Consider the following 27,562-nt stretch of genomic DNA (forward strand, 5'->3'; position numbering starts at 1 on the left):
TCTTTTATTCAGTAAGAGGACAGTAGTTTTCCAGAAAAGCTAGATAATTCTCCTTAGGCTACCACTGTTAACTATTTTGACTTGTGGTATTGCATTAAAAAGGGGCCATGTAGGGGAGATAAACTTATAGGTAATAGCTAAGTTAGGTGATTCCTTTTTAGTACTCAGTAATCAAATTTCAAAGCTCAAGTTATGAAAACAGTATTCACCCATCATTTACATAAGGTAGTCTAATAAAAAGGCATAATATTGACTCTTAGAATGAACCACCCCTTGTATAATTATATGGGACTATAAAAGTGGGTGCAACCTATTGACTGTGTGAGAAAAGGAACAGTTCTCTACTTGGATATTTATGCCTGTGCAACATTAGAAACATGATGTCAATTTGTATGAATAAGGTAAGCATAATTTTTATTCAATATCTTGTAACTTTCATATTTTTAAAGGATAATACATATATTTCAGATGTTAAATGAGTCAAGGTTTCTGATAGAAGAAATTAGTATAATTGTAATATTAATTATATATTGGAAATGCCAGTTTGGGTTTCACCTGTAAGGAATGTAGGTTCTGATTTCATATTTGATGTTATTTAGTTTCAATCTGACCTAGTTCCCATCATAAGTTGGATGAAATAAAAATCTTATTTTACATCTAATTCTATTTGAATTGTTTGAATTATGGTTTTCCAGAATTCACCGAGAGGCTTAAGACTTGAAAACCTAAAATATTTTTCTCTTCATAGACAGAAAAGTTAATAGATCCTTGAAATAGTGAAACAAGAATATCTCTATATACTGAAGACAGACTTTGAACTACAGATATTATTTGTGTTAGCTACATAAGAGAAACTCAATAAAATCTTTTCATATAATAATTTAAAATATTCTTGTGCTCAAAAAGTTCTCTATATAATAAAGTTATTAAGGTATAGAGCAGAGGTGCTTAAAGAGAAAAGACTTTTCTTTTGTATTCTTACTGCCCCAGTTTAAAATGATCTGGGTATAAATTAAGAGCATAGCAGGTGAAGTTGCAACACAGAGGCTTTTTATAATTAGCAGGTAGTTTCAATTGTACTTGCAAATGCTATAAAGTAATACTGCTACTATGAAAAATCTGCCATTCTCCCTCATTCACTGGCAGACAGCCTGGAAACAGAATTTAAATTTTGGCTACTGCTTCAGGTTAGAAATAAAAATTCACAATGAAAAGATTAATTCCATCATAAAATTTTGGCTGTTGCTTTAGTTTAAATAGTTAGAAATAAAAATTCACAACATAAACATTAATGGCCCTGGGAATGGTGCTGGTTTGCATAATCTGAGTATATCAGTCCGTCTTCTGGGTAGTAGACAGCGCAGAATCTGCTTCAGGATTCTCTGTAGCAAGGTACACTGAGTTTCTCTGATTCCCTGGTAGAAAAGAGCATTTCATAGGTGTCCACAATAATGTGTGTGTAATTTATTTCACTATTTATCCACATTAAGCAGAATTTTCCATCTAGGACTCAGTCGTCACCAAACTAACAACATGGCCTGATGAGTAGTAGAATCTCATGAACATTAGTTTCTCCCCTTCCTCCATGACCTAACCTTTTTCTAATGGAACTTAAACATTTCAAGACATGGTATATAAAAAATTTCTCCCTTCTATACAATCTAGCAGAAACATGGTAGAATTTTTAAAAATTACACAGAAAATAAGAGAAAGCAATTGGATTGAGATAATTGTCTGAGCACACACATCTACCTACCTTTCTGTCTAAAAACCTATGAAATGGAAAAAATTTTTTAATAAGGAGTAAATCCAAACCAAGATGGCATAACAAAAGACAATGCCACCAACAGTCTAGAAATGTTAAAAATTCTGGAAAGATGGAAGGCAGACAGGACAAGATTAACAGAGATGCAAAAATGAAGGAAAGCACAAGTTAAACACAGGCTAAAGGATATTGTGATGGGAAGAATGATGGGGGAGCCAGGGACCACAAGAATACAGAGGTGGTCTTCAAGCATTCATGACAGTGGTTATTCATTTGGAAGCAACAGTCAGAATGAGGCTTGTCAGCACCTCTCCCCTCTCTGATTTGTAAAAGCAATGAGCAACAATGCTGTTTGCCCATTAACTAAAGCAGAGCGTGGGCAATGGGATGCTTGAGGCAGAACCATGCTCCAAGGAGGACAGGAGCTGCTGTACCCAGAATGGAAGCTGAGGCTCACTGCACAGCCCCCCAGAAGCACATCCAGCCCCTCCTGCACAATCACCAGACACTGACGCTGGGGAACGGAAGAGGCAAATGAACAGAGACATCAAACACAAAAATGGGAGGACAGGGATTATTCAACATTTGAAGGAAACTAACACTATTATAAAGAGAAAATAAGGTTAACAGGACAAGTAGATCAGGACGTTAGAATAAAATAAAAATGTGAGAATATATGACCTTTACAGAGACTCAACCAGAGATTTTGAAATAAAAATTTCTTCATGAAATTAAAAAAGAGTACTTGATAGATGGATATAACTGAAAAAGAAAATAGTGAACTGGAAGATCAAGTCAAAGAATTTTCTCATAATACAGTATAAAAGAACTAAGAATTAAAAAATATGGTAGTAAGCTTAAGATGCAAAGAAAATGGATGAAGAAATTTTCATATGTACCCAGAAAAATCAAACAGAAAGAAGGTATATAAACATCTGTACATCCAGCTGGAAATAGACAGCATCAGTTCCTCCATCTTTTGCCAGCAGTCCTCCAGTTTCTCTTAGGGTGATGGAAACCATCCTTCCTCCATTCTCAGTCCATGTAATTCGGGCAGAGTTGTCCCCAAATCTAACTTCCACGGAGAATATGTAACTCACGTGCCGATAATCAGATCATTGTTTTTGTGGCCATGGTGACTGACCAAGAGATTGAATTCACAACCCCATCTGAGCGAATCGTACACCAGAAAATCGTGTACAGCTGGTAGAATATTAAGAGGTCAAACGATGGACATAAACTTGGCAGAGCTCAGCCAGGTACTGCTGCAAGTGAGCCTTCAAAGAAGTAGAGAAATTTCTCTCTCTTGATGAGAAAAGAGATAGAAGGAAAGACAGATGTAGCTTTGATGTCATTCGTGCCCAGATCAATCTGTGTCTTAAACCAGTGCTCCACTACCACAGGCCTTTCTAGTCCTGTGAGCCAATCAATTCCACTTTTGGTTAAGCCAGTTTTGGTTGCATTTTACTTGCCACGAAAAGATGCCAAACCTATGTAGAAGTAAATGACGATGCTAAATAAAATGGAAGAAAGTTTCCCAGAGCCAAAGAAAATCACTAGATTAGAAATGACCATAGAGTACAGAACACGGTGAACTACAGAAATCCCTCACTGAGTGGCACCGTGTTGAAATTTCATAACTCCAAGAACAAGATGAAAATCCTAAAAGATTCCAGAGAGAAAATGAAACAAATTACCAAGAAATGAACGAGAAACAGATTGATATAAGCACTTTATCTGCAAAAATGGATGATGAAAGGGAGCAACACAGTTTTCAAATTTCTGAGGGAAAATGACTTTGAAAGAGTTTTATATCTATTTAAACTATCATCCCATAGGAAGCCAAAATAAGGACAGTTTTGGATATGCAGGGATACACAAATTTTATCACCAAATTTACCTTTTCTGGAAAAATTTCTTATGTATGAAATTCAGAAAAATTAATATGAATCCAAGGAAAAGAATGATAAAGATTTTGAGAAACAGTAATATAAAATATAACAACAACACAATTTACAATTGTCTAAATATTTTATAAAGTTTAATTTTTAAAAATCTGAAACTAAAATACTACATATTTTAATATAGATGAAGGAAAGAAATGTAAGCATGCTAAAATGTAAGTTGTAAATGGGGAAGATACAATCAACTTTTGAGGTTAGCAAAAATCTTAAGTTTAAGTGAAGAACAACAATAAGATATTTTGATGCTTTCTCATCAGAAACAATGGAGGTCAGAAGGCAGTATAATAACATTCGAAGTGCTTAAAAGCAAACCTGTCAAATAAAATTTCTACTTCTAGCAATAATATCCCTTAATATTTTTTTCAAGTGGACCTGCCTTACAGGAAATTTGAAAAGAAGTCCTTCAGATTGAAAGTAAATGATACTCAGACAGTAACTCAAATCTACAGGAAGAAATGAAGAGCACTGGATATGGTAAATATTATAACACTATTTTGAATTATATAATATACATAGATATGATATATATCTATAAATGTATTACATATGCCAATAATAGTATAAAGGAGGGAAAGGAAATGGAGGCACATTAAAGCAAAGTTGCTATAGTTTACTGGAATTAAATAAGTATTAATTTATAGTAGATTGTGATAAGTTAAAGATGAACATTGTAAACACTACTCTAAGAAAATAACATAAAAAAATCTACCAATGAATTAAAATGATTTGCTAAAAGAATTGTTGAACACAGAAGCAGTCAGTAAAGGTGGAAGAGAGTGGCAGAAAAAGATATGAGATACAGAAAACAAATATCAAAATGGCAGTACATAGCAACAATTACATTAAATGTCAATGGCTAGACATTGTAATTAAAAGGCAGAGACTATCAAGCTGGATAAAAGAACAAAATCTATGCCATGTATAGGAAACATACTTTAGATGAAAGACACAAACAGATTAAAAGTAAAAGGATAGAAAATGGTGTATCGTGTAAACAGAAAACATAAATGATTTTGAGTAGCTGTCTCAGACAAAATAGACTTTAAAACAAGAAATATTACTAAAGACAAAGAAAGACATTTCATGATGATAAAAGGGAAAATATAATAGAATAGGAACAATTGCAAATATGCATAGACCAAGGAACAGACACAAAAATGAAGTAAATTCTGAACAGAATTGAGAGAATAAATAGACAATTTAATAATTATAATTGGAGATTTTAATATTCCTCTCTCAGTAACTGATAGAATAGACATGAAATCACTAAGAATCTAGAAGACTTGAACAACACCATTAACCAACTGGAGCTAATAACATACTCAGAAACTTTACCAAACGACAGCAGAATAAACACATTCTTTTCAAATGTACATGGAACAACCTCCAGGATAGACCATATGCCAGCCCTGAAACACATTTCAGTAAGTGTACATTTGAATTTAGAGGGTCTGAAATCATAGAAAGCATGCTCTCTGACCACAGCCAGACTGAATTAGAAATTTGGGGAAATCCCTCATACTTGGAGATTAAACAATACACTTCTGAAAAATAACCTGAGTCAAAGAAGAAACCACAAATGAAAACAGAACAAATCAAAATTTATGGGATGCAGCTAACACAACACTTAGAAATTATTCTGTAGCTTTAAATGTTTACATTTGAAGGAAGAAAGATCTAAAATCAATAACCCAAGGTTATATATCAAGGAAGGAGAGAAAGAAGAGCAAATCAACCCAAAGTCATTAGCAAAAAAGGAAAACTGGAGAGAAAAAAAAGTCACAAACAATGAAAATGAAAGCAGGAAAACAACAAAGAAAAATCAATGAAATTAAAAGTTAGTTCTTTGAAAACATCAAGAAAATTGATAATACTATTAGGAAAGAGAGACAACACAAATTTCTGAAATAAGGAAAGAAACAGGGGACATTATTACCGACCCTACAGGAATTAAAAGGATTGTAAGGAAATTTTATGAACAACTTTATGCCATCAAATAGAAAACTCAGATGAAATGTCTTGAAAGATATAAATTACAAAAATTTACTGAAGCAAAAATATGAAATAAAAAATATTTATAGAAGATAAGAAAAGAGAATTGGTAATGAAACATATACCCAGAGAGAAAACAAAAAGCCTAGACCCAAAGGGCTGCACTGGTAAACTCTATCAAACATTTTAGAAGGAAACAGTATGAATACTATACAAACTACTTCAGAAAATAGAAGGGAACACTTCTCAACTCCTTCAGTGAGGCCACTGTTACGCTGATACGAAGCCATACAGACATCACACAAGAAAGAAAACTATAGACCAATATAACTTCATGAACATAAACACAAAAAAAATTAGCATACTGAACCGAGCAACATATAAAAAGTTGACTTAATACTAGAAAATCAACTAATATAAGATAATAGAATAAGAAAAAGCACGTGATCATCTCAAGAGTTGTAGAGAAAGCATCAGACAAAATGCAACACTCGTTCATTAGAAAAACTGAACAAACTAAGCACAGAGGATAAGTTCCTCAACCTGATAACAGGCAACTATGCAAATCTACTATTAACACTATATTTAAAGGTGAAAGAGGATGCTTTCCCGTCAATCGGGGAAAAAGGAAAGGATGTTCACTCTCTGGACTTCTATTGAATAATGTCCTAGGGCTTCTAACCACTACCTTAAGGTCAAAAAAATAAATAAATAAAAAGAAGTTAAAGGCATACAGTCAGAAAAGGTAGAAGCAAAACTGTTTTTATAGCATAAGACAGGATCTTATATGTATAAATTTATAAGGAATCTAGAAAAAAAGCTGTTAAAGTTAATGAGCAAGATTAACAAGGATACAAGAGGAATATGAAACTGCAATTGTACTTCTATCTACTAATAACATAACCTGAAAGTGAAAATTAAGAAAAAAATTCCGTTCAGAATTGCTTAAAACTAATAAAAATAGGAGTACATTTAATAAAAAACTTATATGACCTGTACATGGAAAACTATAAAACATTCCTGAAAGAAATAAAGAAAGATCTGCATAAATGGGGAAAAATACCCTGTTTATGGATTAGAAGACAATATTAAGATGGCACATCTCACCAGATTGATCTAGAGACTCAGTGCATTTCCTTTCAAAATCCTAGCAAGGCTTTCCGTGGAAATTGACAAGCTGATCCTAAAATTTATAGGGCAAACGACTTAGAATAGCCAAAACAATGTGGAAAAAGACGAACGAATTTAGAGGACTTACACTATCTGATTTCAAAATTTGCTATGATGCTACAAAATCAGGACTGTGTGATTTAGGCTTAAAGAGATATATTGATCAATGGAATAGAATAGGGAGTCCAGAAACAAACCTGTATATTTATGGTCAATTGACTTTTGACAATGGTTTCAAGGCCATTCTATGAAGAACGTATAATTTTTCGACAAATGGTAACAATTGGATATCTGTACACAATAAAAATTAACTTAGACCTCTATCTCACACCATACACAAGAATTAACTCAAAGTGGATCTACGTAAGAGCTAAAACTATATACTTTCTAGAAGAAAACATTGAAGACAATCTTTTTAATCTTAGCATAGGCAAAAATGTCTATATATGACACCCAAAGCACAAGGCACAAAAAATTAACAAATTAGATTTTTATAAAAATTTAAAAGTTTTGTTTTTCAAAAGACACCATTAGAATATAAAAAGAAGTCACAAACTCTGAGAAAATATCTGCACATCATTTATTTGATAAAAGCTTTGTATCTAGAAAACAAAGAACTCTCACAACTCACTAGTAAGAAAAGTCAATTAAAAAAGAGGCAAACGAACTTAATAAGCATTTCATTAAGAAGACATGTGAATGGCTAATAAGGAATGAAAACATGGACAATATCATTAGCCATTAGGGAAATGCTAATTAAAACCACAATGTGACACTATATATCCACTACAATGACAATACTCAAAAAGATAGCTGATACTAAGCTATGGTAAGGACATGGAGAAACTGGAATCCTCGTACAGTGCTGGTGGGCATGGAAAATGGTACAACCACATTGGACAACAGTTCGGCAGTTTCTAACAAAGCTAAACACATATTTACCATATGACCCAACAATTCACTACCAGGTATTTAACCTAGAGAAATGAAAATATGTGTCCACAAAAAGATCTGTATGAAAAAGTTCATAGCAGTATTATTTATGATAGATAAAAACTGGGAGTAATCCAAATGTCCATCAACTGACAAATGGACAAAGAAAATAAGGTATACTCATACAATGGAATACTACTGAGCAATAAAAAGGAAGAAACAACTGATACACACTATGACATGGATGAGGCTCTAGTGCATTATGCTGTGCAGAGGAAGCCAGAAACAAAAGACTCCGTAGAGTATGACTTCATGTATCTGAAATTTCTAGAAAAGGCAAAACCATAAAGACAGAAAGCAGATCAAAGGTTGCTTAAGGCTGGGGGTGGGAGAGGGGATTGACTGCATTTGGGCACAAAGGAACTTTGTGGATTGATAGAAGGGTTCCAAAACTGGATTGCGGAGATGGTTGCAAAATTGTAGAAGTGTACTAAAAATCATCAAAGTGTACACATACCATGGGCGAATTTTATAATGTTTTAAAAAAAGATGCAACACAAATTTTCTGTTCCTTAGTGGGCTTATTGGACCCCTTTTCATTATTTCATTGAATTCAGGCACTGAAGCTAAGATAACCAAACGGTTTTGGTACTAATAATAATGTATTTGGATTAATGGTGTTTTTATAATATAAGTATTTTTGTAATTAATTTGTGAACAAATAAACAGAAACAATTTTTTAAATGTAAGGAATCAAATAACTAAAGATAATTTCTAACAACTTAGATTTTTTTGTAAAAAGTTGCTGGGCTGATACATGTATTTAACTATATTTTCCCTGAGAATTTAAATAAAATTCTCTTTATTTTCATTTTCTTAAAGTTCTGTGTAATAAAAAGTAATTTGATAATAAAAACTACCTTCTGGAAATTTCTATAAAAGTTTATTTTCTCTAAGGATTATCCATATTTTGTAGAAATATTGCATTGTATTAGTATGCATCCGTAATTAAACCTCAAAGGAATAAGGTCTCGATTGAAAATGGCTAGATATCATCTTGTTCCCGTCCACATTACGCATTTTAAAACCAAGATTTGCAGTAACTTTAAAAAGGAAGCCTTGCCTATGAAAAGGATGTTTTTAATGGGTAGGAAAAAATTTAACTATTAATAAGAAACACTGATGGGAATTCTCGAGAGGTCTTAGGAGATTACAGCCTGAAATGAACAAGTCCAGCAAAAGATAAACAGAAAAATTGAATAATATTTCAATCTCTTTGTTTTCATAAACAGAAAGTGAGGAAAAAAAGTCAGATCTATAACACCAACCCTCTTTATTTTTCAGTGTTAAAACAGGACAGGACAAATTTAAAAGCATACATGATTTAGGGGATGAAAATGGGGCGCAGAAGCAAAAACACAGAAGGTATTCTGGAGAGGTTCTGTGCTGGCAGCTGAAGCCAGTGAACATGACCAGGGAGAAGCGTTGGCCTCCTACAACCCTCTCCCCAGTACCCAATCTAACGCTGGAATCCCGACCGCCACATTTCTCTAAGGCCAACACAGCCAACTGATGCTCTCCACCACGACGCCCTCTGCCCAGCTTCCAGCCTCCTGTTTATTCTATTTTTGCCTTAATGACCCTTTTCAGCTAAAGGTTAGGAGAAAAGCAAGTGATCAAAGTAATTGATGGTAGGAAAAAGTCTTAATGTTCCTATGAGGCATTTCGTTTTTAAAATGAGGACATATATGGAAAATGCGGGGCAGATAGCAGTGACTCAAAGTTATTCTCTTTCCCCATCCCTCTGATTCTTTTCTTATTGGATTTTCCAAAGACATTACCTATCTCAACTAGATAATAGCAAGATGTACTGATCACGGTTCTGTACTCCTGAAAGTAGACGCTGATGAGAAAACAGCAGGTGCTGAAGTTGAATGCTGCATCCTTCACCAGCTTTTCAGCAGGCCACGGTCAAAGGTTGATGACTGGCCATAACTTCAATATTATCCTTCCAGGGGTAGAATTGATGGCAACCTAGCTAGCCATATCTATTGGAAGATTTGGGGGGACCGTCCCAGAGTTCCTCAATATCATCATGACCATTCTACCTACCCTTGAGTTCAGCCCAGTGTAGATCCTAGGTCCTGCAGTCCACAAACCTTTATTTAGTGCCGGCTCTATACCAGGTCCTGGACCCACGTGGGTCTTGCGTTTGGCGCTGGAGGTCGCCAGGTGAATATGACAATCCAGGGCCTTAAAGGAGCACAGATTATCCAAACAGAAGACTGTAAAAGCTAAGTTCTGTCCTGTGCAAAGTGTCATTAGCTTTGGAAGGAGTTTTTTGCCTTCTGACCTTGTGGCCTAAACGGAGTGGCAACAGTTTCAGAGGTTGCACCGCCTCTACATAAACGAGAAGTGGGCTCTCCAGTGGAGAGCAGAGGCCTTCCACTCCACGCATCACACCTGTGCCGGTGATGAATAACCACAGCGCAGGCCCCTGAAGACAGAAGCCTTTCCAACAAAGCTGAGGGTAAACAAGCCGCCGCCAGTCACTATGACTAACCTTGAACCTAACAGTCATTTTCTTAGCCATTCTAAGACACCAAACCCCAGGGCATTAGCATTGTTATTCACAGGAAATGGAACCTGAGATTCAAAGGGAATTGGCCTCGTAGTTCAGACCAGTGCTAGGATTTAACCCTTCTCCCTTTTCTTTCGGAAAGAGAAGTTTTTCTAAATACCTTATTTCCAAATCAAAGAGGCTTCTAAAAGGAAGTGGACATGGGAAACACAGGCCCAGCAGTTTTTAGCTGGGGAAAAAAATCCTAAAAGAGAAAAATCTTTCTAATATACCTAGTTATTCTCGCTCATTCTCTTTCTCTGCCCCCTGCTTTCCTCTCTGGGTGTGGTGCAGGGCGGACGGGGCGGGGAGCTCTTAGGGGTTTTATTATAAAAGATTCCAGATTCCCTGGATCCCTCCTGACCTGACACCTCAACTCCGGGGTGCGCTGCTGCAGCGCAGACAGGCAAGTCGTGCTTCCCCCCGGATCCGGAGCCCCGGCAGCCGCGGCAGGGCCGCCCCCTCGCCGGGTGGACACGAGGTCTGCTTCCCCTTGCCTCCTCCCTGCGCCCCTCCCGCTTCCTTCGCTACAAGTAGCCTAGGCCGGGCTGCTTCCAGAAGTTCTGCCGGCCGCACGCAAAGCAACTTCTTCGCGTCTCCGGAACTTCCTGGTGCGGAGAGCTCGGAGCTCCGGACTCGGGCGCGGGCGCGGAGGGCGCGGGAGACCCCGATCGCGCGCATCACCCTGCGCCCGGCACCCTGCGCCCCGCGCCGGGAACCCGACACCTGGCGCCCGGTCAGCGCGCTCTCTCGCCCCAGGTGCCCGCGCACGTGGGGAGCAGCTGCAGCAGGTGGCGTCCGGGCTGGGGTCGATGAAGCGCAGCCTGAGGAAGATGCTGCGCCCCGGGGAGAAGAAGGAGCCCCCGGGCGTTGTCTACCAGGGCGTGGAGGACGACATGGACGACTCCAAGGACTCCTTTAAGGTACCCTGGGCGGTCGGGAGGGCCCCGAAGTCCGGGGGGGGCTCGGCTTGTCTTAACTTGGCGCTCTGCGTTTCGAGGTTTCTAGCGGGCGGCCCAGGGATGGAGGGCCGGGGGCGCAGCGGGATGAGGGCTGCTCATCTCGGGGCGTGTGTGCGGGACCAGAGGGGCCCTTCTCCGAAGGTGGGGCATACAGCTAAATGGCTGTATCGGCCAGCTATTCGGTGCCTTGGGTTGGGAAGTATTCTTGTCTTGTGGAGTGAAACAGAGGAACCAACGCCAGCACTGAGGCGTTACAGGGAATGGCAGGAGTGGCGAGTTCCTCCAGGGCATCGGGGCGTCGGGAAAGACTGTGGAGGAAGAGACCCTTTGAATATGGGTCGTGGTCTCCCCAGGGCTCCGAAGGGCTGGGATGGAGCTTCTGTGTCTTGTGAGGTTCCCGGGGCTTTTTCACCCAAAGGCAGCACTACTCAGCGCTACCGCCTGAGGGCGCAGTCTGAGGGCACAGGCTGCTGGGGGCTCAGAAAACTTGCCGGGGGGGTTTCCTCACGTTGTCTGCAGGAGGAAAGGGGTCTTTTTAAACGTTAGGATATCATTAGAAGTGTCACCCCAAACCCCTATCACAGATCCCTTTCCACACTCGAACCCTTTTAACAGTTCCTTATGTATTCTCCAAGAGAAAAGTGCTTATACAAACACACGTTCATATATCTATGTGGTTTTTTTTTTTTTTTTGAGGAAGATTAGCCCTGGGCTAATATCTGCCACCAATCCTCCTCTTTTTTTTTTGCCGAGGAAGACTGGCTCTGAGCTAACATCCGTGCCCATCTTCCTCTACTTTATATGTGGGATGCCTGCCACAACGTGGAATGACAAGCAGTTCGTAGGTGCACACCTGGGATCCAAACGCGGGAACCCTGGGCTGCCGAAGCAGAACGTGCAAACTTAACCGCTGCACCACCTGGCCAGCCCCTCGTATATCTCTTTTATTTATAAAGTATGAAGTCGGAGAGATTTGCCCTTTGATTTATTCACGAAATATATTTTAGAATACTTTTCAAATCAGCACCTGGAGCTGTACCTTGCCGTTTTTAGCAACTTTATAGTATTCCCTTATATGAAGGTATCATGATTTATTTAAGCAGTCCTGCATGGATGGGCGCTTCAATTGTGTTTTTGTTTTGTTTTGCTATTACACACGTGAATGAGTGTGTCTGTGAGTGTTCAAGTGGCTCCATCTGTCTGTCCACTGGTACCTTAGTGACTGTGTGTGTGTGTTAATGTCCTAGCAGGATCAAGAGGTATGTATAGCTGTAATTTTGGTAGAAATTGCCAAGTCGCCCTCTAAGCAAGTTGCACGAATTGACGCTGTTGCCCATCATGTGTGTGAGTCGCACATGTGTAGTAAATCACATAAACCAACAAACCAGGCCTCCCAAAGTCAGTCTATTTGCACATCCAGATTAAACACTGACTTTTTTCCTCCTCCTTACTATTAGCATATTCACCAAGGTCTTTTGGCTTAACCCCAAGAACTGAGGCCATGAGGGCATTTCAAGCACTAGGATAGTGTCTCTGGAATAAATATTAGGAGATGGGAAGAAATTTTAAAATTTTGAAAATGACACCAGAAATAATACATCCTTTGCTTACCGATGTGGTTTCGTTTTCTAGAGATATTAGCTGAAGGATTTCTGCAGCACAAAGTCTCAAACTTACTTTTCTTGCTGTTTTTGTCTGTCTTTAGTTTTATTGCCTAAGTCAAATAAAGCCGTTTATGTTATTTAAGGCTTGTAGAAGCCACAGTACAGCTTGTAGATCGAAGGATTTATCTATTTTATTTTGTTGTCTGCAGTCATTCCGGATCATTCTGCAGAAACCTCAGTGGTGAGAATAATTACAAATCAATACCTATAACACACTGTGGAGAGTTCTGAACTCGGAGGATTTCCTGGTTAAAAAGATCTGGTGTATAACATTTTCTCCAGCACACACGCTACCTCAGGAATGCTGAGAAAATCAGGGATTGAGAAACTTTACAAGATGAGAAATGTGGAAAAGAACCATCTAAATGATGCCTTTAGCCTTTTCCAGGGACTTTCTGTGAAGAGAGCTAATATTTTAGCATTTGACCTCCTATTTGTTGTCATCTGTCACATTAGTTTCCTTCCTTTTTGCCCCATTAGTGCTTTTGTGTATTTCATTAAAGCAACCTAAAACAGATGTATTTGCTATCTCCGTTTAAAGAGCTCAGTTAGAATTAGCTTCTTTAAAAGTGATCTAGTCTATGATGGTCTGTATCTAGTCATATAGTTCAGAATCCAAATAATCTGAAGTGACCATGTGACAGTAGAAAACTACACAGAATGAATCTGTAATAGTCTGTCTAAATGACGCCTTTGCCTGACTTTCGGAACTTTAAGAAATCTTTTCAAAGCCTGACTTGACATGTCATGTACTGTTTAGTTTCAGACAGTTGGGCACATCTGATGAGCGTGCACAAAGGATTTAGATGCTGTTTTGTCATTGTGAATTCAGGAGCACCTTCTGAGCATCCGAACCTGGTACTTGCTCTCGAGAGTGTGTAGTTGGGTTTGGGGTGACAGCACATCACTGGACAGACCTACACATTGCTCCTTCTGGCACTGTGGGGTGGCTGAAGTAATCCCTTTATTGCCACTGGAAGGACATATCAAATTCAAGTGGTAAAATACTTCCAAATGGATTTAGGTAAACACTTCCTTTGACAGGGTGAAACATTGAGAAAGAGCCTATATCTGTAAGAAGCTCATTTTTTTCATAGCTTTATCATTATTATTGTTATTTGAGGAGGATTAGCCCTGAGCTAACATCTGCTGCCAATCCTCCTCTTTTTGCTGAGGAAGATTGGCCCTGAGCTAACATCCGTGCCCATCTTCCTCTAGTTTATATGTGGGACGCCTGCCACAGCATGGCTGGACAAGGGGTGCAGGTCCGCGCCTGGGATCCGAGCTGGTGAACCCCGGGCCGCTGAAGCAGAATGTGCGAACTTAACTGCTGCGCCACCAGGCCAGCCCCAGAAGCTCATTTTTTAATTCATTCCTGAATATGTGTACGTTTGGAAATGGTTGAATGCTCGTTGTCATATCCTGCATTCACCAAGCTGTATGTAGCCTATATAGAATTTTGCTGTTGAAAAGTGACACATCTCTATTTAAGGGACCACCTTAGAAGACTGATTTCTTAGGTGCTATTCTGTGATAACAGAGCAAAAGCCAAAGTTCACAATTTTAAGATTTTGTTTTATATGTGCCAACCTGACATTTACTGAGTGAATTCAAATGTGCTCGATTCTTTATTAACTATGGTAAACTACCTTAAGTACTTTAATGCTTCATTTTATTTCATGGTAGCTTTCAATTTTAATGTGAGAAATGTTCTGGTTATCTTTAAAATAGCAAAGTAGGGTTTTTGACACCTATATTATTGTGTGTCAAATGTGCCCAGTCACCGTCAAAGGGAGAATTAAAGCAAGTACCTGGGTCATTGGCTTGGGGGAGGTTTCTGCATTTTCAGAAAATAGGCGTTTTACACTGGGTTCCATGAAAAGCTGCTGCCATGTAGAACGTGTTGCTTTTGGTCCATGGGATGAAATATTTGCCAAGAAATAGCTTTGAAAAAATTTCAGCCAGGTGTATAATCTAACCATGTATTTGCAAAGCTGGAAGAAACATTGAGCAGTAATTTCAGTCTCTATATTACCATAAAACTGGAATGAGGCTCCATTAATTTTTCCCATTGATGTTTAAGCCTCTAGGGAATTAAAATTCACCAAATAGTCCAGGAAAGTTCTAGTGTGTATAAAAGTCCGTATGGCTGCTCTTACGTACATCTGGGTTTTCCTTCCTTCCTTCTTTCACTCTCTCTTTCTGGAAAAACTATCTCCATACATGAAAGTCTCACAGAGAATAAGTATACAGATGTGTAGAAGGAATTTAGCACAGACAGTGTGAGGAGAGAGCTAGAGAGTGACTCTCAAACTTTTTTTTCTGCCTCAGAACCCCTTTAAACTTAATATTGAGGATTCCAAAGAATGCTTGTTTATTGGGTTATAGCTACCAATATTTACCGAATTAGAAGTTAAAGTGGTGAAAAATTTAAAAACGTGAGAATACACACATTCCGGTAACTGTCAGCACCGTGATGTCAGCACACATCTTGTGGCCTCTGGAAAACTCCAGTGTGCATTCCTGAGAGACAGAGAGGGGCTGGACTAGAGGACGGCACCCTGTGGCGGTCACGAAGGCCTCGAGGAGGAGGGAAGACTTGGGCGGCTACAGGAAGACAGCGTAATGGGAACAAGGAAAGAGAGAAGGGTGCCCTTCGTTTGGGTGGAAGGCCAGGTAAGACTCTAGCACCGTATGAGGCCAGCAGCACAGCAGGTTCTGGAAGAGCATGGCTTCTGGAGTAGAACTCTTGTGTGCAATCCAGGGACATACCGGAGTTTGGCTTCAGCCTCGATTTGAGGCCAAAAGCTGCAATTCAGCTTTGGCTTCAGCTTTGCCTTTGGCAACCAAATATCAGAATACCTAATTTGATGCCATTTCTGGCATCTCTGAATCTTAGATATGATACTATCATATCTAAACAATGTGAAAATGTTAGCACTAGAATAAGGTATGTCATTCATATTTATTGATAATACCTAAATATTCACTTTCAAATATAGGCAGAAATTCTAGGAGCAACTTGGAATAAAAATCTTGCCAGTTTGTTGAAGTATAATTAAATATAACTATAATTAATGATTTTGAAAATTCTTAATTTTCTGTAAAAAGATATTAAGAATTTTTAAGTAGTTAAATAGAGAACTAGATGTCAGTTAGTGCAGATATTAAGAGAGGATGCATTAGTTAATTTTAGGAAGAACCGAATACATTTTTTGATCCAAAATATTTATGAAAACTTAAATAATAATTCAAGGCCAGATAATAGAAGCAAATTTATGACATGAAGGCTTTTGTAAAATTGTTTGCTGTAGTAACATTAATAACATTCAATAAAATAATTTTTAAAGATTTATTTAATTTTTACTAAGTTTATTCCACTTAGGCCGTGAGCTTTTTAAGAAAAAGTCATGTTTGGGAATTTTTCCTATCTTGTGAGAATGAATCAGAAGCAGAATGTCAACATGGTCACCTCAGAATTTCACAAGGAGGAAACATAATGTCATTCATGATAAATCATCTTCAGTCCAGACATAAGAAAGACTATAAGGAGCATGAAGAAGAAAAGAAAGTTTGAGAAAAATAAGATACTCAGCCAAGCTCTTGCTCCTCCCCTGACATCAGTGGAAGCGAGCATCTGTTGGAATTACACTTGTGCAGGCCAGTGACAGCAGCCGACTGTGCCAAGACTTGTTGAGTCTGCTCTGCAAAGTCTGTTCTTATGCTTTATAATATCTTATTCTCTCACACAGTTTATTCTGGAACTGTGGTTTTGACCTCAACTTCAGCTTCTACTGTATGTTGGTTTTTAGCATTAATCAGTCAGCCGAAATATACGTTCCATGTAGCCTCCTGTTCAAATTCTGACTTTGCCACTTACTGTGTGCCTTTGGGCAAATGGTGTAACCTCTCCGTGTCCTGGTTTCTGGCCCCAAGTAAGTGTGCAGTAATGCTAGCATTTCCTGTGTGTAGATAACAATAAGGGGGAGAACATGACCTGGCTTGGCCTGGTGCAGGATTCCAGTAGTCAAAAGATGAGGAATTACTCATTCTTGGGGGTGTGGGCAGCCGTTCTGAATTACCGCCAAGTGAATTACACGACACTGTTTCAGTATGATTCCAGCTCCAGTATATAAGGAAGTATTGAGTGGGAATTCACTGTCGGCAGAAAAGCCAAAGAAAGGATAGTAACGCAGATTCTTGGGCTTGATCCTTGCATTCACGAAAATCTTTATCTAAGCAAAATCCCTCATGCTGTAGTTTAAGTACATTTTCACTTGGCAAAGAAAATTCCTCTTTCTTTTCACTATACTTATTATTTCTCAGATCACATCCCTTACATTTACTTCAAAACATTTTTCAAGGCCTTTATTTCTACAGCATATATGAGTTTATGGTCAGAAATAAAATCATTTATTTAACGTACTTATCAATGTTAGGTGTTTGCTTGTAACTTCTGTATGTCTGTAAGCATTTTGTGTTTTTCAAAAAAAATATTTACCTTATTGTAAGCATGACAAATGGTTTTGGATGATAATTTTGTTAACAATTAACTTATATTAATGCTTTACATTCACTTGTTTGAGGTAACAGTTTTTTATATACTTCTAGGTGGTTTTTGAAGGCAGTACATGTGGCTTACAAAACTTCATGAAGAAACAAAAGAAATTAAGCAAATATGATGATACGAATGCCTCCCCTTTGCATCATGCTGCAGGAGAAGGTCAAGTGGAGCTGATGCAGATGATCATCAATGACTCCTCTTGTGAAGGTAGCAAAATGTTACCATGAGCGCTCCATAAATCCGTCATCCCATGCGATTCATTGGGAAGAGCAATATGAAATGATTCTGAAGGGTAGATTAGTTCCAGATTACAATGGGCCTGAATAGCTCACTCAGGAGGGTGGTTTTCCCAACAGACCAGTAGTGCTTCTCAAGTTTTCCCACTGAAATTCTGCCAAGGCTAGTGCACCAATCTGGGACATCCCACAAGCACAGATTTTCTTTGAATTTTTATGATAGACCACAAAATTTCCATGGACTTATTTCCATGAGGTCATTCTACACTTAAATTTCTTATCATTGAATAAAATTGAGACTCCCAGAAGATGTAACATCCTCCCCCACCCCAGCCTTGTTTGAGAAACGCAACTGTAGTCAGATAAGGAAGGGGGATGCCGCAGAGATTTAAGCAGTCAGGTGGTGTGAGAAGACCTTTATTATTTAATACAATTCTGTCAATATTGTGGAGGATGGATTGGAAGTGGAAGCCCAATTAAAAGGCTATTTTAGTAGTAAAGAGAAGATGAGAGCCCACCGGGGTTTTGAGGTTGGAATAAGGAGAATGGGAGAGAGTCAAGAGCTATTTTACACGTAGAGTGGACAGTGCTTGATAAAAGATTGAATGTGAGGAGTAAGTAGCAAGGAGTTGAACTAACTTTGAGATTCCTAATTTAGGAAATTACGCTAATAGTATAACCGTCCAGAAAAGAAGGCGGATAAGAAACAGAAGAAAAGTGATTGTGAGGATGTAAGGGGATAATGAATTTTGATTTGGTCATACTGAGTTTGAAGGGCCCAGGGGACATCCACTTGGAAATATCTGGTAGACCAATACCTAGTATTGTAGTAGATTAGAAATATGGAGGGAAAGGAGCAACCCCCACAGGGCCGTTGTTACACAGGAAGTAGCTGTGGAAATTGTATTGTATTGTAGAAATACATGGAAACCATGTGTGGCATCCGGGGCTGAAGCTCTAATTCCAGTCTTGTGGTTTATTAGTGGTGTGTCTTTTTTCTCATTAATCCTTTTCGAACCATTGCTATGGGCCAGACGCTCTATTAAGATCTTTAAAGATATGATTTGATATTCTCCTCCTAAGAACGTTGCAAGGTATATATATATATTTTATTTTCTTTCTTTCCTTTTCTTTTTTTTTTAACCAAATTTGAGTACGAGAAAACTGATGTTCAAAGAATTAAGGCAACTTACAGAACTCCTTACTAGTTGTGTAACATTGGCAAGATTTTGAATCTCCCTGGGCCTTATTTTTCTGAAAAACAGTCATGGTTCCTTGTAGGCTGTTGGAAGGCTGAATGGAATAATGGTTGTATGGAACTTAATAGAGTGCCTGGCATATAGTTATTACTTTTATATAAACTCGATATTTTCTAACAATCCCCAAATTCATACCATGTATAAAAACATGTTGCTATAGGAGGATCTATTCCTTATGGATGCTGTAGATAGACATCTAACTCGTTTGACAAAGTCAGTACCATACTTCTGTGCATCCCCTAGAGGTGTCCATTAGATGTTTCTTGAGGACTGAAGCTATATTTTTATTTTGTAAAGAAGGTGAAGCCTACTGCAATAGCACTTGGCACTGAACTTTGAAGTGAATAGGCACTCAGCAGGTGTTGAATACTGTCCAAGCAAAATCTAACCCAGATTTGGTGTCTTTTTCCAGCGCTGAATGTGATGGATGATTATGGAAATACCCCTCTGCATTGGGCCGCAGAAAAAAACCAGGTTGAAAGTGTTAAGTTTCTTCTTAGCAAAGGAGCCAACCCAAACCTCCGAAACTACAACATGATGGCGCCCCTCCATATAGCTGTGCAGGGCTTGCACAACGAGGTGATGAAGGTAAGCCTGCCCGCCGGCTCCGAGGCACAGACTGTCATTTTGGGACCCACGTCTGCTGTCTCTGCCTGGGCGAGGATGGCCAACCTAGGCTGCCAGGGCAAATGAGATGTAATGATCACAACATTAGTGTATTGAGCGGTTAATAATAGAATGTCCACTCACCTTTGTGTCTTTCCACAATGCCAGAATTTATAAAGGACCTCGCCACAAGTGACCGAGGTCCAGGAATGGCGGTAACAGCCTAGCGTTCCTTTACAGAGACTTGATCAAGCATCACACATTAACTCATATGTGTATCATAAAAACATATTAATTAACACCACATGGAGCATTCAATATGCAAAGGGTTATGAACCAAAGTCCACAAAGTCCTTGGCACGGTCCAGCGAGTCCAGAATGGGAAATCGGTCCAGCTGAAGGGAGCAGCGAGAGGCAGGGAATCAGCCAGGCGACTGACAGCGTGTCATCCTCTCTCTGGGATGGCTCCCTGGCATCAGTGTTTCTTCCTCTCGCCCCTTTATGCCGATTCCACATCTTATCCAGGTCTGCAGTTGTGCTGTCTCCTTATCTCTGGGTGTTTCTTTAAGGTGTTGTCAGTCACACCCATAACTCCATTTTCTTGTGCCTTTCATGAGTCCTTAGCATAAGTTCTTCCATCTTGTATGCTGTTTATAGTTGGCTTTACTTCTGACCAACTGATGATATAGTGATGATGATGACGACGATGATGATAGTCTTATCTTTACTGAATAGTACTTATGAGCCAGCATTTTATTAAGAACTTTATATGTCTTAGTTTTTTAAATTGTCATAAAAAAATAAAACTATGAAGTAAGACTTCTATTATTCCCATATTCACATAACTGGTGAAAACAAGAATTAGGAATTTTGTTTTCATCTTTGTGTTTGCAAGTTAATGCTTTACCACTTGTACCTGACTGATTTAATGATTAAAATAAAGGAGGTGATGAATCCCTCAGTGAAGAGGGAAAACATAATTATGATTTACTGTTTTTTGTTAGAAGACATAATGATACCCGTGGGATATTTCTTTTTTTATTCCAGGCTTGAGAGTGAGTTTAGTCAAATAGAGGAAACCCAGGAAAATGCCTAAAGGGTAAGGTTTAGGCCAGGGCTTTTAAACTACACCTCAGAGTCTCACAGACACGCTAGAAAACACACATGCTTACTTAAGGAGGAAGGTGATTTACAAATGGATCAGGTTCCAGAAATTCATTTCTCAGGTAGGCACTTTGGAACTTATGTAAGTTTTCTTGTAGAAACAATATTGCGAATGATGACTTGGCTGTCGTGCTGAGCCACGTGTCTTAGTCAGTTCAGGCTGCTATAACAAAACACCATTTCTATACAATAAACATTTATTTCTCACAGTTCTGGAGGCTGGAAATCCTGGATCAAGGTAGAGGCAGATTCTGTGTCTGGTGAGGACCTAATTCCTGGGTCATAGATGGCCATCCTCTTGCTGTGTCCTTACATGGCAGAAGGGGCAAGAGAGCTTTCTGGGGTCTCTTTTATGAAGGTGCTAGTCCCATTTGTGTGGGCTCCACCCTTGTGACTTAATCATCTCCCAAAGGTCCCACCTCCTAATACCATCATATTGGGGTAGGATTTCAATTTATGAAAGTTAGAATTTCAACATAACATAAGCACTTGGTCAATCCCACCACACCAAAACCTACTTTGTCTATAAATCACCAAAGAGCTCTCGGGTATCCGCAAGCCCCACGCTTCCTTTAGTCCAGACACCTTCCTCTGAGCCCTCTGTGTCCATGGCTCCTTTAAGCTTTCCCAGTGTACCTCGTATGTAGCTCTGTCAGATTCTTAGCACGTGGTATTATGATCAGATGTTCCTGTGCATCTCTCCCCCTCTAGCTGGTCATCCTGGGGGGAGGGACTGTGTGTGACTAATCTGAATATCTCCAGTCATCCTCACTGCTGGTAGATGATGGCTCTTGAATGAGGGAATGAATGCCTAATGGGCATTTTGGCTAAAGGAGAAGGGGAGAGCTTAGGTGTTAGCACCCAAGGAGATGAATCAAGGCAGCTCCTTGAGGAAGTTATTGCAAAGGCCTTTGGCAATAGGCTGTGTGTTTTTTAAGTGCCTGCATTATTCACGAGCCAGGTGCTATTTGTGTATCATCTGGATTGGGTCACTAGTGACCACAAGGACCGCCCCCCTCCCCATGTCACATACTACCCCATGGATCTCTTGTGCTTCCTCTGGAGGCTCTTTTCATAAACAAATGCCCACTGACTTAATCTTGGCTCTGAAAGCATGGTTTGGGTAACAGTTAAAAGCAGGTAACAGTTAAAAGGCTAATGTTAATTAGAAATCAGAAATCTTCAGATTAACAAATATAAGAAGGTAGGTGTCACATAGAAATAGGAAAGAAGGTTTAGAAATAAGCCCATGACTGATTTATAAACTAGATGGGGGATATAACAGATTTTCCTGGGTGACACCAGGACAAGAAGAAAAATAGGGTTATAAGAGCATTGAAATAATTGTCTCTCCTTTACTTGGTTTTACTAGCTGTAACTTAATCTAAAAATTATATATTTTTTAAAGATTGGCCCTGAAATAACATCTGTTGCCAATCTTTTTTTCTCTTTTTCTTTTTCTCCCTAAAGGCCCCCAGTACATAGTTGTATATTCTGGTTGTAGCTCCTTCTAGTTCTGCCATGTGGGACACCGCCTCAGCGTGGCTTGATGAGCAGTGCTAGGTCCGCACCCAGGATCTGAACCTGAGAAACCCTGGGCTGCTGAAGTGGAATGTGCAAAATTAACCCCTTAGCAACGGGGCTGGACCCTAAAAGATATTTTTAAACCCCTCTGCTTCACTGGAGATGAAGAGAATAGAAGGAGGAGAAATTTTGGAGTCTTCCCGTGTGTTTGCAAATAGCAGTCCTCGTGGCCAGTTATACCGTGGGTCAGGCCTGTGCCCCACCAGCTCTTGACAATTTAGAGTGCTTCTCCATTGTCTGCTCTGCCAGCCTTCCCCCAGACCTCCACCACGGCCTGTATGATCATAAAGTAAAAACTTGTTACCCATGTGTTACCTCAAGTTCTTGCACAGACGCCGCTGCTATGCATAGCGCTCCCTTGGGCGCACTGGTCTGGGGGTTCAGGAGGTGGTGGCCTTGTTTCTCAGTAGCCTGCAGGCCTTGGTCTTTGGGGCTTAACCTCACAGTATCCAGTGGTTTGACCCTCCCGTGAGGCTTCCTGGATTCTCATTAAGGGGATGTCTGGAGGCCTCACCTGCAAACCTTCCAGACTTGCCTGGTCATGACTGAATTTGAAGTGGGTGCAGTTTAGTCGTTCCCTCTGGAACCCCTGCCACGTATAATTTAACACAGCTTTTTGAAAGATTGCGCCTATGATGGTACAACAATAACACCCTAATAAATGCTAGAAATCTGTGATCTCTGATTCTAAGAGGGCAAAGAGAGAAAGATCTCGTCTTAACGACTTTGGTAGGTTACTTTGCATGTGAATCTAGAGTGTTAAGAGCAGAACTTGGAAGTGCCTCAAATCCATAGAATGAGCCTTGTGTTCTCATTTTCCTTCATCCATCAATATTTCCCCTATATGTTCTTGTGTACCAAAATCTCAGCTTAATTTTCTTTTGTGAGCAGTGCTAATTAGTGGACTTAATTCATTTGCTGACACTTGAGCACACATTCTATTAACAAGGGGCTCTGGTAGGAGGTGGTGTGATTTTTTTTTTTAAGTCAAGCTTTTTAGGAAACAGCTTTTCTCATAAATTATTTTTAAATAATTTAATAAAAGTCTCTAGTTGGCCAATTCAAAGATTTCTCTCTTCACAGAGACATTTATATGAGATAATTATTGTTAGATTTAATATAAAATAAAGACTGGTTAAAGATCTATAGATTCTTGGTCAGTGATCAGCTGGAACTTAACCAGGAGAAGGATGAACAGGTCTTCAAATTAAATTGCGTCAGAAAAATTGCTTAACCATTTTATCAGGCATGCTGATTTCTTACATCATAGGAATCATGTTCCAGACTGAGTTTGAATTAATTGTGCTAAAGCTGTACCAGTGTTATATGAAACTCTCTTTTCTCTACTGAGGAGAGGGGAGTTTTCGTTGACATTTCCCAGAATGCTTGCGATCTAGTTCAAAGAAAAATGACTAGAGGGGAGAAAGAAACGGTTCCCGCCCCTCTTCCTTCTGCTTCTCCTCCTTTCCTCCCTTCCCCTCTTCCTCCCTTCCCGTCTTCTCCATCCCTTCCTGCCTCCCTCCCTTCCTCCTCCCCTACCCACACATTCCAAATGGCTCCACAAATTTATTTTCTTGAAGATATTAGTTAACAGAGCTCACTTAATACAGGGAAAAGTATTAACTAGTATCTACGATTCTTATTCTTTTTCCAGTTCCACAAATCCATATTGCTTTAATTGATGTGATGTAGAAATTACCATTATTTCATCTATTTGAGAAATTTATGTAGTACCTGATAGATACGAGGTTTTGTGCCAGATTCTATGGGAGAAGGATGAAGAAAGATGAGTGAGGACATGGCCCCCAGCATCCAGAGCTTATAATCTAGTGGAAGACAAATACCCTATTTGGAAAACTGCAAGTTAACTTTTTGACACTTATTCCTGTCTTTTGTGTAGGTCTTGACTGAGCACAGCAGTACTGATATTAATTTGGAAGGAGAAAATGGAAACACAGCTGCAATGATTGCATGTTGCAAAGATAATAGTGAAGCCCTGCAGATATTGGTTTGTGTTTTAATCAAAATTTTCCTGCTTTCTTTGTCTTTTCATTAGTACAACATGAATTATTGTTATTTACAACAGCTCTCGGTTTCTCTTCTTAGGAAAATATAAAATACAGAAAATATGTCAGAGAAGAAATAGTTCTATGTGTTTTTGTATATGTATGCTCCTCTTAACTCTTACGTGGATCTGAGATTGCTTACAGAAGACCAACAGGAGGCGTTAAAGAAAACGTGAGAAGATCAAAGTGAAAAGAAAGTATAGACAGGAAGAATTGAGATGAAGCTGCTGGTCAGGCTAGAAAACAAAATACAAAGTATAATAGCCTGTATGTTAATAAAAGTGGATCATACTTTTGACTCTGAGCTCCTGAATAGTCAAAGGAAAGATAAATAGGCTTATTGTTGAGCCCATGAAGTAAAAGCTGAGAAAAACATAGCTGTTCATGTTCCTAAGATGAGAAGAAATGGCTGCCACCGGTTCTCCAAAAGGGAGCCCTGTGTGATGTAGTGACTGAGGTCCATAGCCACAGCCCATTGCGTGTAAAGCCAGCCTTCTCTCTGGGTGAGATTTCCTGGCGCGATCCACTGAAACGCTGGAGATGCCCGTCTAAAGGACCGACAGCTGCTCCACATCCTGTCCCTTCTGAGTGTGGTACTAGAATTCCAGCAAGTAGCTTTCTTTCAAATATTCCTTAATCACTTGTGTGTTATTTGGGCCAGGTTCTATATTTTTATCACTTCATTTTCCCTCTCCACCATCCCAGATGGTAAGAAAATGAAATAAAATAATTAAAAAATATCTCACTGATAATTAAATTTAGAAAGATAGTCTGACATATTTATTAGATGTCTTGGAGAAAGCTGTCATGATTGGACTAAAAAAATAAAAATAAATTAACACCCAAATCAAGAATTTAGAAAAAGAGCCCCAAATAACCCAAAAGAAAATTGCAATAAAGAAATAGTAAGGTTGAAAACAAAACATAATAATTTTGGAATTATTTGATAAATTGAGTTATTTTTTTGAAAAAGATAAATTAGACATGGTATTGGCAAGTCTAACTAAAACAGAAAAAAAAGTACAAATCAACAAAATCAGAAGTAACAACGAGATTTACCTGGATGTGCTGGAGTTTCTAATGAGAAAAAATTAATCTGCGTGATCCTGTCCTAAAAAATTTGAAAATCCTTCTTAATGGATAAGTAGCTGAAAGTAATTAAAATTTCAAAATTAACTGAAATGAAAGATTGGTAGAAAACTATAAAAAGTAAAAAAAAATACATTATCACTAATATTACATGTTTTTATAGATTTTACAAGTTCTTTCAAACTTTCAAGGACAAAGTTTCCATTTCAGGTAATAGTTTTATAGCACAACAGAAGAGTGAAAACGTCCAGATTAATTTTATGAATTGAGCATCATAATAATTCTAAACTTTGACAGCTCCTCTCAAAAGAACAGTGTAGATCAGTGTTACATATAAATAAACATAGATGCAAAATCTTAAAAATACTAGCAAATTAATTCATTGAAATAATTAAAAGTAACATGCAATACCATGTTGGCCTTATTCAGGGAACGTACGAATAGTTCAATATCAAATTATAGCACATCAAATGGCCCGAGTAGACAAAGCATAGGATTATATCCATATATTTATCTTTAAATGGATATGGATTTATCTATAAAGCATTCTTAGAAATCTGTAAGGAAAAGACAATACTCTATAGAAAATTGGTAAGGGACACATGAAGTTCAATTAATTTCTCTAATAATCAAAGAGAAACATGTTAAAACAATGAGATCTTTTTTTTCATCTCTTAAATTGAAAGAATGAAAAGACCTTGTTGATATACAGTGTTAGAGAAATTTTGATGAGTAGGGGAATTTCATTCACTGTGGATGTGAATACATTTTTTCCTGCTTTTTCTCCCCAAATCCCCCCAGTACATAGTTGTATATTCTTAGTTGTGGGTCCTTCTAGTTGTGGTACATGGGATGCCACCTCAGCATGCCCTGCTGAGCAGTGTCATGTCCGCGCCCAGGATCCGAACCGGTGAAACCCTGGGCCACCAAAGCGGAGTGTGGGAACTTAACCACTGGGCCACTGGGTCGGCCCCTGGGTGTGAATACTTTTTGATTCACCAATTCAAATTCTTGGAATACATCCCAGGGAGATAATTAAAGCTATCACTGATATTAACATCAATGTTATATACCAGAGGGAGAAAACCGAAAAAAATTGAAGTTCAATGACAGGGATTCATTGTATAAAATTTTGTGTACCCCAAAATGGAATATGTACTTGACAAAATATTTTTTAAATCTTAAGTAAAAACTCTTTTGAACAGTATGATGACACAGTATACATATAATAATTACTTTTGCAAAGAAATAAGTGAAAAAAGAAAATCTAAAATGTAAACCAATGGCGCCTCTAGAAGGTGAGATTACAAGTAATATTTATTTCACACTTTTCTGCTTTTTCAAAGTCTTTCCTTTTACGAAAATAGAAGGTACTTAAACTGAAGTCCAATGATCTATAAGATGGTAGTTGAAAATGATTGACTCAGAGGCCAAGTTAATATATGATTCAGTTCTTCTAACATCTTTTGAATAGAGAACTTCCATTAGTGAAAATACCAGATTTTCATAGTTTAACAAGAATGTTGGTCCAGTCATTTATTAATTTTACACAAATGAAAGGAAAAGAATCTGGGAAATATTATCACTTTATTTGGATAAGGAATTGAGAATAAGTATAGGAGTAGTCATGTTAATGTTTAAAAATATCTCATTATTCCCATTGAAAAATGTGTTGACTTTAGTTTGCTGAGGTATCAAGAGTGATATTTTTGTGTCTACATTGTTACTTCATCTTGGGAAAATATAGTGTCTCTATTTCAGAATCTTAGCCGAGTACCAAAATTACCTTCTTGCCTAGATTTCATATCATATGAAGATTTTCTCTACAGTTTTACATAGGCGCAGACTAGACAAATGGCCTGGGAGAGGAGAACAATTCTTGTCCATCCTTGTGCTTGGGGTTTAGCTTGTGTATTTGACTTTT

At 38.5% G+C, this 27,562-nt stretch overlaps 1 protein-coding gene across 3 annotated transcripts in view; it reads left to right on the top strand.

Moving 5' to 3' along the window:
* Positions 1-331: 331 nt before the first annotated feature.
* Positions 332-27,562, top strand: part of TRPA1 (transient receptor potential cation channel subfamily A member 1) — a 62,436-nt gene continuing 35,205 nt past the window's right edge. For 2 of the 3 annotated variants that reach the window (XM_014853775.3, XM_070481084.1), the window contains exons 1-4: positions 10,810-11,367; positions 17,682-17,841; positions 19,542-19,717; positions 24,384-24,491. In XM_014853775.3, coding sequence (XP_014709261.2) covers positions 11,257-11,367; positions 17,682-17,841; positions 19,542-19,717; positions 24,384-24,491 — 555 coding nt within the window. In that variant the 5' untranslated portion in view covers positions 10,810-11,256. Of the gene's footprint in view, positions 402-10,809; positions 11,368-17,681; positions 17,842-19,541; positions 19,718-24,383; positions 24,492-27,562 lie in introns of those variants that run through there. The other variant, XM_070481082.1, reaches the window with a different exon arrangement.

The sequence above is a fragment of the Equus asinus genome, chromosome 12 (genome assembly GCF_041296235.1).
Source record: "Equus asinus isolate D_3611 breed Donkey chromosome 12, EquAss-T2T_v2, whole genome shotgun sequence".
Taxonomy (NCBI): domain Eukaryota; kingdom Metazoa; phylum Chordata; class Mammalia; order Perissodactyla; family Equidae; genus Equus; species Equus asinus.